The 13,874-nt window shown below is 41.9% G+C and overlaps 1 protein-coding gene across 1 annotated transcript in view; it reads left to right on the top strand.

The window, feature by feature from the left end:
• The window catches only part of TMC2 (transmembrane channel like 2), a 61,855-nt gene that overhangs the window by 29,798 nt on the left and 18,183 nt on the right, over positions 1–13,874 (top strand). The window contains exons 8-13 of the mRNA XM_057503281.1: positions 1,418–1,516; positions 4,233–4,375; positions 6,142–6,289; positions 8,647–8,835; positions 10,308–10,487; positions 11,912–12,061. Of these exons, the coding sequence (XP_057359264.1) occupies positions 1,418–1,516; positions 4,233–4,375; positions 6,142–6,289; positions 8,647–8,835; positions 10,308–10,487; positions 11,912–12,061 (909 nt within the window). The remainder of the gene's footprint in view (positions 1–1,417; positions 1,517–4,232; positions 4,376–6,141; positions 6,290–8,646; positions 8,836–10,307; positions 10,488–11,911; positions 12,062–13,874) is intronic.

Here is a 13,874-nt window from a genome sequence, read left to right as displayed (position 1 = left end):
ACCTCAAATTTTTTTGCTGAAAATATTTATTATCTCACAGTTTCTGTGACTCAGAAGAGGCACAGCCAGGGTGTTATAAAGGCTTGGTGATGTTTCTTAAACTAGGTAGTGCATACATACTAATTTTCTTTTCATTATGATCAACTATACATATAAAGAGAATATAGCTATATATTTATATATACTCTTATATATACAACATATTTTCCAATAAGAATATAAATTTAAAATAAACAAAAAGCAATGGAGGGATTACCTCAAGTGATGAACCTATAAATTAAAGAAAAGAAATGTTACATTAAATGGTGAACTATTAAAGCCTGTTACTAAAAATCAAAAGCAACATGGTGTACCCCTTTCTCCACTCTTTTTCAACATTATTTTGAATTTTCTACCTAATGCAGTAAGTCAAAAAAATTAAGCTTATATATTTTGCATTAAAAAAACACAAAATTATTTAAGTTTGCAGGTGGTATTATTATACACCTAAAAATCACAGCAAGTCTACCAAAAGTTACTTGAACTAATGAAAGAGTACACCGAGATGGCTAGGGTCATCTTAAATAAATATTAGTGGCATTTTCTATACTCAATATCCAATTTGAAATGATCTTTAACATTCTCACACAATAGCAACAAATCTACAAAATAACTAGGAATAAATTTAACAAATTAGAAGACTTCTGTGAGGAACACTCAAAGCATTACAGGACAAAAATATAACTGAATAAATGGGAGGACACATTCTTGGAAGAGAAAACTTAATAACAAATGACTCAGTCCTTCCTAAATCAATATGCAAATTTAATATTCTGATATTTCTTAATGAAGGATGTGAATACAAACATATATATCAGAGTATTAATAACAATTATGTATAATGAAGAACTAAAAATACTGTCATTTCCAACAATAGGGGATTTGTTAACTGAGTTTATGGTACATACATATAATTTGATACTTTGAAGGCATTTTACTGGGAAATACCATATGCCATAGAGTATTGGTTGTAAAATAATATCAAGCTAGGAACCACATTGTTTTCTTGAGAAACATTCAGAAGAGTGTATTTCAATGATACCTTAGTAAAAATAATAATAATAATAATATCAAGCTAAATAACCATATTAAAATATGTATAAAACTCAGAAATAGCTGAAAGGAACTATGTGAGTATCTAACAGTCATTATCTTGGGGATGTGGAGATGATGGGGAAATTTTTCAACGTTCTTCTGTACTTTTCATACTTTCTACAATGAGTGTGTGATACTTTTAAAATAAGGAAAGTGATAAATGTTCTTTAAAGAAGACAATGGGTTTATCTTGCTTTGAGAAGGGAAGTATTCAACCTAGTATATGAACATCTCTATGTGTTTATATTTTCTCCATAACTGTGTCATTCTGTCCCTCCACAAGGTACTGATGGGCATGCCCTATGGAAGCATACCCAGAAAGACAGTGCCTCGGGTGGAAGAAGAAAAAGCCATGGATTTTTCTGTCCTTTGGGATTTTGAGGTACCATTGCCAACATACCAGTGCACTTCTATTTTGTGATTATGAGGCTTAAAGATTGCACAGATAAGTGTGAAAAGATGCATTTAATTATTGGAAAACCAATTATTTTTTTATAAAACATGAGCTAGCCAACCTTGTCCTCCTAGGTCCCCTTCATGGGTCTGTTCTCCAGTCACACTCTGATGGACGCTGAGTCCCTCATGGCGCCACTGCACCCTCATTCTGCCAGATCTATGTAGGTGATCGTACCAGATGTTTTTTTCTCCCCGTCCCCACATTAAGCACTAGGGCTCTTGCCAGTCCAGCCTTTCCCCGAGCTTCCCATGGCATCTTCAACTGAATATCCTACTTCAAATTCAACATCCATCCGACCAAATCCACATCGCTTTTTCCCATCTCCTTTATCGGAACCACCTTCCATCCAGTCATTTCAGTCTGAAACCTGAAAGTCATCCTATACTTCTCCCTCTTCCTCCACGCTCACCCCCCACATCCTGTCAATCACTAAATCTGAGCCTATCTACTAAACATTTCTGGAATCAGTCCCCTGTTCTCCATCCCTCTACCTGTCCTTTGAATAATGCCCCCTCTGTCTCAGGACCACTGTCAGAATCTGCTACCTCTTCTCCTTGCCATGACTTGGCTCCTAAAATCTCCATTCCCTATACTGCCAGCATGACCTTTCTCAAATGTAAACCTGACCCTGTCACTTCCCTATGTCAGATATTAATTCATTCCCATTCCCAGATGGAATAAAATCCAGTGTTCTGAATTGGATTTACAAAACAGCTCTTCATGACCTGGCTGCTCCCCATCTGTCCAACCCATGTCCATCTAAGACCTCGCACTTCACATCCCAATGTTACCAAGTCTGGGGGAAGTCCTTGAGTGCATCACATACTTCCAGTGCCTCGCTGCCTCTGCTCAGGGTCCTGTGGCTGGAGCACTCCTCCCTCCTCTTTGAATCCCCATCCCCCCTGGCCTGGTCTTGGTCTGCAGCTCCAAGAAGTTCCTGAGGCTGGGAGGCCTGGCAGTGGTGGTTCAAGCAACAGGGCATTGCTGCTGCCCTTCATCACTCTCACAGTCTGATTCGAGACCCCTCAGGAATGTGTAAAACAGAGTTGGAGTATTTTTCCAAGCCACATGGAACAGAGGTGTACTGAATAACTATTATACTATTCCTATACTATTAAGGATTATAGACCATTGCTCCTATATACCACTACTAAGGATTTATTTTTTATTTCACTCAAGGACCCCTGGTAAAACATTCTATCTACCCCCCAAAACTAGATTTATTCAACAATAACCCGTTTTATTTTTTGTTGTTGCCAATGATAAAATTGTATTTTTCAAGCAAAAATTAAAGCACTGGAAGATGTCTCTCCATCACCATGACAGTGGCAGTTTGTCCATAGTTAAATATTTTTCTGATGAGCTCAGTGGAGATATTAACAAATGTAATTTTTTTGATATGGTATGAAAAATATGTCAACATTTGGCGTATTTCCATAACTCATATGATCCCCCTTCTGATGCATCATCAGAGGTCAGTAGTAACCTAAAGCTATGTCACAGTGCCTACATTATTCATCTCACTCCATCTCATCATGGAGGCATTTTATCGTCTCCCATCATCACAAGAAGATGGGGTGTCCAGACGATAAGACAATTTGAGAGAGACCACATTCACATAACTTTCATTACAGTATATTGTTATAATTGTTCTATTTTATTATTAGCTATTGTTGTTAATCTTACTCTGCCTAATTTATAAATTAAACTTTATCATAGATCTGTATGTATAGGAAAAGACATAGTATATATAGGGTTTTGTACTATCCACTGGGATAGGCATCTGCTGGGGGTATTGGAATGTATCCTCTGCAGATAAGGGGGGACTACTGTAATCAGTGTTTGGGGGAGAACAATTTATTTTAAGGTAGCAAGGTATGGAAAGTTCATTAAATGATTGAAATTCCACATTACAACTGACCTTTAAGAAATAACTATTTATTCATTGAGTTTAGTATAATACCAAAAAAACAGCCACAAGTATATGAAAAAACTATTAAGATTTGCCTCCCCTTTCCAACTACATATCTGAGGCCAGAATAACCCCCTGTTTTATATCCAGCACAGACATAAAAGAAGTGCTAAAATTCTAAGTTAATATTGACTAAATAATTACACCTAAAATGTGCACAAATTACATCAAAAGGCAATTATACCTAAAAACCAAAACCAAAAACAAACTTGAAGTTCAGGTTAGACTGTGAGCCTTACTAAGTATAGTTTCCTTTAGAAGTTTTGAAATACTGAGAAAGTGTACAGACTACCATCTACATCCAAAATGTTAAATTAAGATCCTGGGGATGCGGCAAGAATTTGGAGCTGTATGTGCATGTGCACGGAGAGACACACACCACCATCTCTAACTTCATCCCAAATGTTAGCAACACTCACCTCTCCATCCTGTATCGCACTCTGTACAATGGAGAAACAAAGAGAATGAAGCAAAAAAAGGGGGAGATGTGGAGATGTGGATAGACTCTGTGGGAAGGGAAGGGAAGAGCAGGAACACCCAGGACTCTTCCTTCCTCCTCAGACTCCCATTAGCCCCCTGAGAAAACAATCCCTGGTGGAAGGGAAATGTCTGATGACTATCTGTGCTGAGCATACAAAGCCCCGAGTGTTTGGGTTTGCTGTCCCGCAGGGCTACATCAAGTATTCTGCTCTTTTCTACGGCTACTACAGTGACCAGAGGACCATCGGGTGGCTGAGGTACAGGCTGCCCATGGCTTACTTCATGGTGGGGGTCAGCATGTTCGGCTATAGCCTGATGATCGTCATTAGAGCGTAAGTACGACCACCTCATTTACAGGCTTGTAATTTTCTTCACACACACAGCCCACTCCCATGGCCACTCTGCCTACTTAACTTCTTGTGTTGGGGAATTTAGGGAGAAAACAAGGAAACAAAGCAAATGTAGACTGTCATATGTGGTATACAAGACATAGAGTAATATGGAAAGTTCTAGGAAATGGGATAGAAACTCCTTTAGATGATGCTGATTGGTGCCAGTCGCTCAGAGTCTGGGACACAGCATTTTAGATAAAGGAAGAGCATGTGCTAAAGCCCTGAGGCAGCAAGTATTCTAATGAATTCCAGAAACTTGAAAAGGCCATTGTGGCTTGGGAGGGCAGGGCGTACCTGGTGAGATCAGGCTGGAGTTTTCAAGGTCTTTTTCTGCTTTCCCCAAAACTCAGCTTCCTCAGAGAAACTCTTCAGCTCCTCTGTAACTCTAGCTTGCATTTGAGTACTGAGCCCAGCATGTATAGTTATACACAGTAAGCCTAAATGAATTATCTATGGCTGTGATTAACCATGGTGTCCTTTCTGGCCCCAACTCTACCTGTCTCTGTGGTCAGAAATGGCCTTTTAATATGTTTATGCTTCTTAATTCATAGTCTCTGAATAAAAATTTGGCCCAGCCCATGAATTGCCTCCTTCTAAGGCAGAGAACCCCAATCAGCAAAAGTGAGTGCAGGGTTGGGGGCACAGCCTCTTGCATAAACCTGACCACCAGGGCCCACCCACCCTTTAGCATGACCACATCTTCTCCCAGAAGACCATAGCTAGCTGTGTCTGCAGGAGAGTAGAGAATGCTGGAAGCCTGGTTAGAAGCCCTGAAAGGGAACTGTGTGGACCCAGCATGACTTTCTAGCACCTCATCTCAGGAGAAAATGCTGCTGTTCAGAGCTTGTGTGGTACACAACAGTGAACACTAGTGATATGAGGCTGCTTAGCTCTATCAAGCAAAAGAAAAAACCAAGGAGACAGGCTTTGTTTTATTCTTAGCCCTCATGTTATGTTTTTCCCTGCTATTATCTCCAGTAAGTATATGGATAAGTTCTGTTTCCCTGATGACCCAAAAAGGTAACTAAGCCAACCAAGCTCCTGGAAAAGCAAATCCCAGAAGCCACCTATAGAGTAAGGTAGGTTTAGAGAGGCACAAACTACCCTCCTACCACCACCACTTTATCTGATAGAGCCCCTGCTTGGAATTCTGATTCCCACAGGGCTGAACTCTAGGGTGAGAACTCCACAAAAAGGGTAAAGATAGGTAAATGAAATGGGCAGGTAACCTGGCAGGTCCAAGGTACTTTCAATCAAGCTGGCTTAAGAAAAGAATGTGCACGTTACCTGGCTGCAGTAACAACTGCCTCAGATGTACTGGATTGTACATCAGAAAAGAATATTTTTTTCTGCTCAAGAAAGCAGATGAATTAGAGGGGATGTTCCTCTTTGAGAACAAAATCCCCATAAAGAGTTCCCAAACGACATCGACAGGTGAGTCAAGCCACAGGAAATCAGACATCAGGGCAGAAAACATGCTTAAATGTCCTGTATCCTGCAGGCTTCTTATTACCCAGCTGACACCACTGTGCTCACAGGGGCTGTGAATAAGGCACCCTGGCTATCATTCGTCTGACTCAAATCTGTCTTGGCTCGTTCCCCTCACTGGATGTCTGCTACCCGTGCCCAAGACGGCTCGGGCCAAGCTTCCCTGGGGAATTCAGCAGAGACAGGGTACATGTGACAGCAGTGTGTGCACCCTGCAGGATGGCCAGCAACACCCAGGGCGGCACAAGCGAGGGGGACAGTGATAACTTCACATTCAGCTTCAAGATGTTCACCAGCTGGGACTACCTGATCGGGAATTCAGAGACAGCTGACAACAAATATGCCTCCATCACCACCAGCTTCAAGGTAGTCACCCCAGGGCACTTCCCACTTCCCCAAGGAACTTCTGGATCCCTTTGGGACTGGGAAACTTGGCCCCGCACGGGCATAGGGAATAAGATCTCCAAGTGAGTTGTGGCAAGAGCTTTACCAAAGGTAAAAGCCTAGCTCTCAAGCCTTCAAAAAAGAATGCTCAAGGCTGGTACCTACCATCTGTTTCTTAGTACAGCAGAGAATCATGGATACTGGGACCTGTCCTCTGTATCCTTGTAGAACTGTTTTCTTCTGGAAGAAGTGGAAGGACTCATTTGGGGCAGCAGTTCTCAACCTTTCATGCAAGTTTGAATCAACTAAGGAGCTTTGAAAATCTTCTAGGCCCTATCCCAAGATTCTGGTGTAATTGGTCTGGGGCAGGGAATGGGCATCAGATTTTTTTTTTTAACTCCCCAAGTGATTAGAACACCCAGAAAGAGTTGAGAACCCTGGTTTAGAGTGTGGGAATAAAGGAACCAATTAAATGTGCAACTTCTCACTTAATTATCTCATTAATTTGTTCACAAAAGAGATGTGAGGCCTACACATCTCTATTTATTCCACAAAATAAAAGCAAACCTGAAGGTAAGCAAATGAATGAAGGCAGAAACTGGTACACCAAAACACCACTCATCTTATTTTTTTCCTCCTCAACTGTACAAACCATTTGGAATTCTTGATAGTTCAATATTTCTCCTGTGTGATCACTCAGACTTTCTTTCCCCCAAGACCCCGCAGAAGTCAGAGTTACAATGCAGCATGCTTGGTGGTCTTATCTTCTTCCGTTTCCTCTCTTCTGGCCCTTCCTGGGAGGAAAGGGGGCTGCTGCCCACTGACTAATACCTACAGATGGCAGCTATGCCCTCCAGGGTCAGGGCTGGGGCTCAGCAGCTCACTACATGGGTTACTTGAGCCCCAGAGTCCTGTCATCTTGGCAGTAGGTGGAGCAGGGAGCTGACTCGGTTTCCCTCCCCTTCTCCTTCTCCCCGCTACGGGAGCTCTGGCGGAGCATCCAAGGCAGGGCAGGGTCAGCTGGAGGCTTTGACTCTTCTTCCAGGCCTACCAGAGAGAGACAAAGAAGGTCAATGTCTACGAAGCACTCTGAAAATCTAGGGAGGAGAAGAGTCTATTAAACATCAAGATCATCCCCTTACATAACAGGGCACATGAGAACTATGTGAGTTAATGTATATTAACTGCTTGATTAGTAAGTTAAACCTGAACCTAAACACAGAAACTGTTCATTGATTGGAAAAGTCTCCTTCCAGGCACTTTGGTATCCAGGAGACCTTTGCCATTTTGGCTCTTCCATACTATTTCTGTCTTCACAGGCAGTTACTGATGCAGAATATGAAGATTATAATAAAAAATCTATTGTATTTTTATATACTAACAACAATTAGAAAATTATTTTTAATTCCACTTACAATAAAATTACATGAATTACATAAAATTACTAGGAATAGATTCACAACAACAAATACGCAACATCGCTGAAAGAAACTAACATGCCCTAAATAAATGGAGAGATATACTATCTTCATGGATTAGAACAAGGGTTAGTAAACTATAGTCCAGGGCCCAAATCCAGCCTGCTGCTTATGTTTTTTTTTTGCTGAATAATAGTTGATACACAGTATTATGTTGGTTTCAAGTATACAACACAATGATTCTACAATTATCTAATTATTAGATGCTCATCCCAACCTGTGTAATTATTATCTGTCAACATAGGAAGTTGTTACAGAATTACTGATATATTGAAATAAAGCCATGCTCATGTATTCACATATTGTCTGTGGTTGCTTTCATGCTGCTACAGCATAGTTAAGTAGTTATAAGAGAGACCACATGGCCTGCAAAGCCAAAAATATTTACTATCTGGCTTTTAATAGAAAAAGTTTGCTGACCTCTGGATTGGAAGAATCCGTATTGTTAAGATTCAGTTTTAACCTTTTGACCTATAGATTTAAAACAATCTCAGTCACACAGTTGCTAAAATCTCTCTGGGCCTTAGTATCTGTGATTAGTTACCAACAGTAACTATTGGCTTGTGTTTGGGATTAAGAGGGATAATGCATGGCAAGTGTTTACCATTATATCTGGCTTATAGTAAGTATGCAAGAAATCTAAGCTTTTGTTATTACATGTACCAAAATAACATTAACAACAAAATATATTTTCTTAAAGAAAACAACCAATTCTTCATAGAGCAACAGTGCTCCATACCCACTCCTCTGTATTATTTCATTTATGGAAATACAGGAAGTAGTAATCTCAGGAGCTCAGCAACAATGGTGCCTGTTGGTTCCTGGCCTGTCATTATTCACATCTTATTTTCATAAATTAAGGAATCAATAGTGGATGAACAAGAGAGTAACAAAGACGAAAATATCCATCTGACAAGATTTCTCCGTGTCCTGGCCAACTTTCTCATCATCTGCTGCTTGTGTGGAAGTGGGTACCTCATTTACTTTGTGGTTAAGCGATCCCAGGAATTCTCCAAAATGCAGAACGTCAGCTGGTATGAAAGAAATGAGGTAAGGAGGACATCTCTGCTGAAGTGAATGTTGAGGGCAAATACTGAAACTATACTAGCTCCTATGCCATTCCATTGAATTACTGAAAGTCTGGATCACAGGACTTGTTTTAAAAAGTGAAATTACATCCTTTTCTAGTCAAGTAGCATGACCATCTTGAACAAAGAGTCACTGTTACTAGGCTTTCACAGCTAGGTAAAGCTGGATTGTAATTAGCATGTCAATCAACTGGACAGCCAGTTGTCCTAACATCAATTATTTAAAAAGTGACCTTTTCCTCATGGCTCTACAGTGCCATACATCATAAATCAAGAGTCTATTAATGTGTGGGCATGATCATGGGCTCTCTTTTCTATTTCATTGGTCTATTTGTTCCTGCATTAATTACACACTGACAAACTATGTCTTTATAGTATGTCTTGATACCTGGTAGAATGAGTTCTCTCACTGGGATCCACAGTAAAACTCATTAAGGTTTATTATGATTATATTGAACCCATAAATCTCTTTTGGGAGTTTGACATCTGTGGTAGTTGGTAAAAATGGCTACAAATTCTTCCCATTCTTGTATGTACATTTCTTTGCAAAGTTATTTTTCTGTCCTCTCAAGAAGAGGTGGCATCTGTTTCCCCATCCCTTGAATCCAGCTGGGCTTGGCCATATGACTTACTTTAACCAATGGGACATTAGCAACCATGATACAAGCAGATTTAAAAGTGCTTGTGTATTGAACTTGCTCTCTTGGGAACCCTGGGACCTCCACCTTATGAACAATCCTGGGCTAGCCTGCTGAATGATGAGAGACACATGGCTCAGTTATCTCATTACCCTAGATGATAGCCAATCAACTACCAGACATGTGAATGAGTCAGCGGACCAGAGATACATGAATGAATCCTGGTAATGCCAGCAGAAGAACCACCTAGAATCACCATTTTACACCTAAAGAAACTATCAGCTCAGAGAAGCTATGTAACGTTTCCTAATTTACAAGCCAGCAAGTGATAGAACTGGGGCTCAAACCTAGAGAGCTGAGTCCAAATGCCACACTCTTAACTGTATCCCTCTACTGTCAGTTCCCTTCTGTGATCTGACCTTCCTGTTCACCATGCTCCTGGGATGAGGACTCCATGGGTGACTCTTACCCAGCTCACAACTTTTACAGAACACAAGGCACTGTCCTGTATGTTAACCCATTTCATTCTCAAAGAAAGTTTGCTTTTTTTATCAATACTAATAGCAATAATTGTGATAGCAACCAGTCACAGAGCAGTTATTATGTGTAGGACATAAGCTTACTGCTCAGGGCATGTTGACACCTTAGCTGGGGTCACACAGAAGGTTGCAGAGACCCTAGGGCATCTCCGGAGGTGGATGAGGGGACAATAAGGAGATGGCAGTGCAGGACCCTGGGGGTGGCCAAGCTAGTGATATTGATGACACAAGTAATCTAGTCTTTCCTGATTTCTCAGGTAGAAATTGTGATGTCCCTGCTTGGGATGTTTTGTCCCCCTCTGTTTGAGACCATCGCTGCCCTGGAGCATTACCACCCACGCATTGGACTGAAGTGGCAGCTGGGCCGCATCTTTGCGCTTTTCCTGGGGAACCTCTACACATTTCTCTTGGCCCTGATGGATGACGTCCACCTCAAAGTAAGGACCACAGACTACTCCAAATCCCTGGTGACCACCAAATTTCCCTTTTAGAATATAATAATGTTTTCCTTATGCATAATTCATATTAATTAATGAACTTTTGGAAAGTTCAGAAAAGTAAAAGGAGGAAAAAAACATCTCCAGAATCCTACACCCCAAAGACAACCACTGTTAACATTTTGCTGCAGTTCTTCACTGTCTTTTTCTTTCTTCATGTCATATACATGTCATTTGGTACCTTTAATATTTTATCTGCAGCCTTTCCCTTATGGTTTCATGTGGCTATAAACGTTTACCAGCCAAGTAAGCATCCGTTGAGATGATGAGTCATAGTTGACTTGACCTATCATCACTGCTCACCAGATGGCTATGGGGCACCCACAAGGTCAGGTGCTGGGGGTACCGAAGACAACAAGACACATCCAAGGGTGTCCACACACTGGCTGGGAGACAGACTCCTTGATCACAGCATGCTGTGGTATGTGTTTCAGTGGGGACAAGCGCAGGGCAGCATGGTGTGCAGAGGAGGCCACCAGACCCCACCCTGGGGAACCTCAGGAGACTGGAAAAAGCAGAGGATGCAAACAGGGAACTGCATAGTGGCTGAACAGTAGAGGAGAGGGTGAGAAGTGAACAATGAAGCTGGGGGGAACGGCCAAATGATGAGGCTCCTTCCCCAGTCCGCCCCATTACTGAGTTGCATGAACTCTTTCTTGGGGTTAACAGGAATCTGTTGGAAGATTCTACGGATGGAAGTGACTGAATCCGGCCTAGCCTCTTAACCTGCATCTCTGCCTCCCCTCCTGTTCCACCCTCCTGAGCTCACATTTCCTCCACAGGGCAAAATCCTCTCTTGCCCCTCTCTCTACCCTTCTCCCCATGTTTAATGAGTTGACTATTCCTCCCTAAGGTTTTGGCTCAGATGTCACTGCCTCCAGGGGGTCTTCTGTAACTCCCCCTGCTGATGTGGATTTCCTCAATCCTCAGAGAAAATGTTCTGTAGCTCTTATCATTGTTCTGCAATTGTCTGTCTGTTCATCGCTGTCACATACTAGACTGTGAACTTTCTCAGGAAAGCACCAGCTCTCTTGTTCACTCCTGCATCACCACTGCCTCATACACCCAGAATAGACCCTGAATAAACTAGTCTCAAAAGAATGAATGAATGCTTGGATGGATGGATGACTGGATGGATGGATGGATGGATAATGATTTAGAGAAGTCTAACTTCATGGAAATTTCCCCTCTCTCCTGTGTAGATTGAAAGGCAGGGAGGGCATTTCTGGAGAGACTCTGTTGAGGGGCAGGGCAGAGGCTAGGTATAGGATTGTGGCGTATGCTGGGATTAATCATTGCTCCTCTGGAAACAGCCGGACCACCCCTGGCTCCTTCCACCTCTGCATCTCCATCTTCTGTTCTAGCTTTCTCAGGAAGAGGCAATGAAGAACATCACTCACTGGACTGTTTTTAATTATTACAACTCCTCGGGTTGGAACGAGAGTAGCCCCCGGCCACCCCTGCACCCTGCAGATGTGCCCCGGGGTTCTTGCTGGGAAACAGCCGTGGGCATCGTGAGTAGTTACATTCTCCTGAAAAGGGGACCCCTGCCTGTTCTCAGTTCTTTGTTATTCCTTCCTTGATATTTCCATTTTTAAGCCACCAAAACATCAATTCAATATTTCTTAGTAAAGTTCCATCTTTTCACATTCTCATTGTTTTTAGTTTCTCACATGTTTCCCTATATGCTCCTTTCATCAAACTAATACCACTTCAATTTCTTTAGTTTCACTGCAGATTTCACCAAAAGCCTGAGCTTCTCCACCTGGAAGTTATGAATGCTCCTAAAAACTGGATGCAGGTTTTGTGTGTATATGCGCCTGTGCATTTTTCTATAGAGAATTAATGACTTTCATTAGCATCTCAAACATTAATAACTACCATTTCCCCTTGTCCACTTCACTACCATTCCTGTAGCTTGCACGGTACGGACTTCAGAGGCTAATGTTCTTTGCCTTCCTAGATAGAAATCTGAAGTATTCCCAGGTAATACCGGGATCAGTAATACTAGGTAATACTACCTTTTCTTCCTCAACTCCATCTCTCAACGTGCGGTTTCTATTCACCTGCCGCCCCACTAAGATGCACAGTTTATTACGTCATTGTGGGTCCCCTGAAGAATCCACTCACATAGAGCATTAGACAACAGTCTTCCTAACTGAGGATGATGATGTACAAGGGAGGAGAGGATTACATCACACACCCCATCAAACACTGCCTACAGGCCCACAGACATGTTCCTGCTGCACAGTCTACCTCCCGTGGGGCCCTACTGGGGCCCTTCTCCCCACTTCCTTCGTGGAGGGCTCAGACTCACCATTTCTTGCCTCCTCCAGTTCAGATTCCCCCACACTCTCAAATCCTCATCATCTTCAATGTGCAGAGCAACTAAGCTTCCCCAGCTCCTGCATTTTTAAACCTATCACAGTGTGTAACAGAGAAAGACCTCAGGTCAATACAATTCAACCTCTTTAGAAAGCAAAAAGGAGTTCATCACCTACAGGATTCCTTTGGAATATTCTGCTATAGAATGTCTCATCTGCTGCTCCACGTCCTTGGAAGGCATCTGTTGCCTTCCTCCCTGAATGCTCATCACTGATTAAAGCTTACTTCTCTCTGAGCTTGTTCGTGGTGGTGGGTTTAAGGTCCTGTGTCCTGCCCACCCGTGCCCTCCATCACCTCCACCCGGAGGCCCAGTGCATCATCTTGCACAGAAGTGGAGACCTGACCCACATCAGTTTGTCTTCCATTATGGAGGAATAACCCTGAAAACTCATCAGCCATTCATCCCGCAAACATTTTTTAATCATCTTGGAGGATACAAAAATTAATAAAGCAGACCCTGTGCCTCCTAGGAACTCCAAGTCTGTTAGGTGTTGTAATGATGCCTGCTAGATCTTTTCAATTTAAAAAAATAATAATAAATTTTATATACTCAACAAAACAGAAAATTCTGGCTTTTGGTTCATCTGCTATGTGCCTCAATGAAAAACCTGCATTATTTTGTTTATAATCAAGAAAAAAATCCAAGTAGCAGGAGGTGAAGAAAGCTGGCTGTTGTCCCCTGTGTGTGATGGTCAGATTGAGTCTTAGGTGAGGCAGCTCGCACTTCTGAACAGGTGGCGGAAGCAAGGAGGGAGCCATGAGGTCCTCTAGCTGTGCCACAGCGCTGATGACTACCAAGCGTTGAGTACTGCCAACATGACAGGAAATTTGCACATATAATCACTAAGCTTTACAATAACCCTGGAAGGTTAATATCGTTATTGGCTTCAAAAGGTTTAGAGGTTATTCCAGAGCAATACAATTAGTAACTTGTAGAGCTGA

This window comes from Manis pentadactyla, chromosome 5 (assembly GCF_030020395.1).
Source record: "Manis pentadactyla isolate mManPen7 chromosome 5, mManPen7.hap1, whole genome shotgun sequence".
Taxonomy (NCBI): Eukaryota; Metazoa; Chordata; class Mammalia; order Pholidota; family Manidae; genus Manis; species Manis pentadactyla.
The sequence above is the reverse complement of the archived record's forward strand: the minus strand, read 5'-3'. Positions and strand labels throughout refer to the sequence as shown.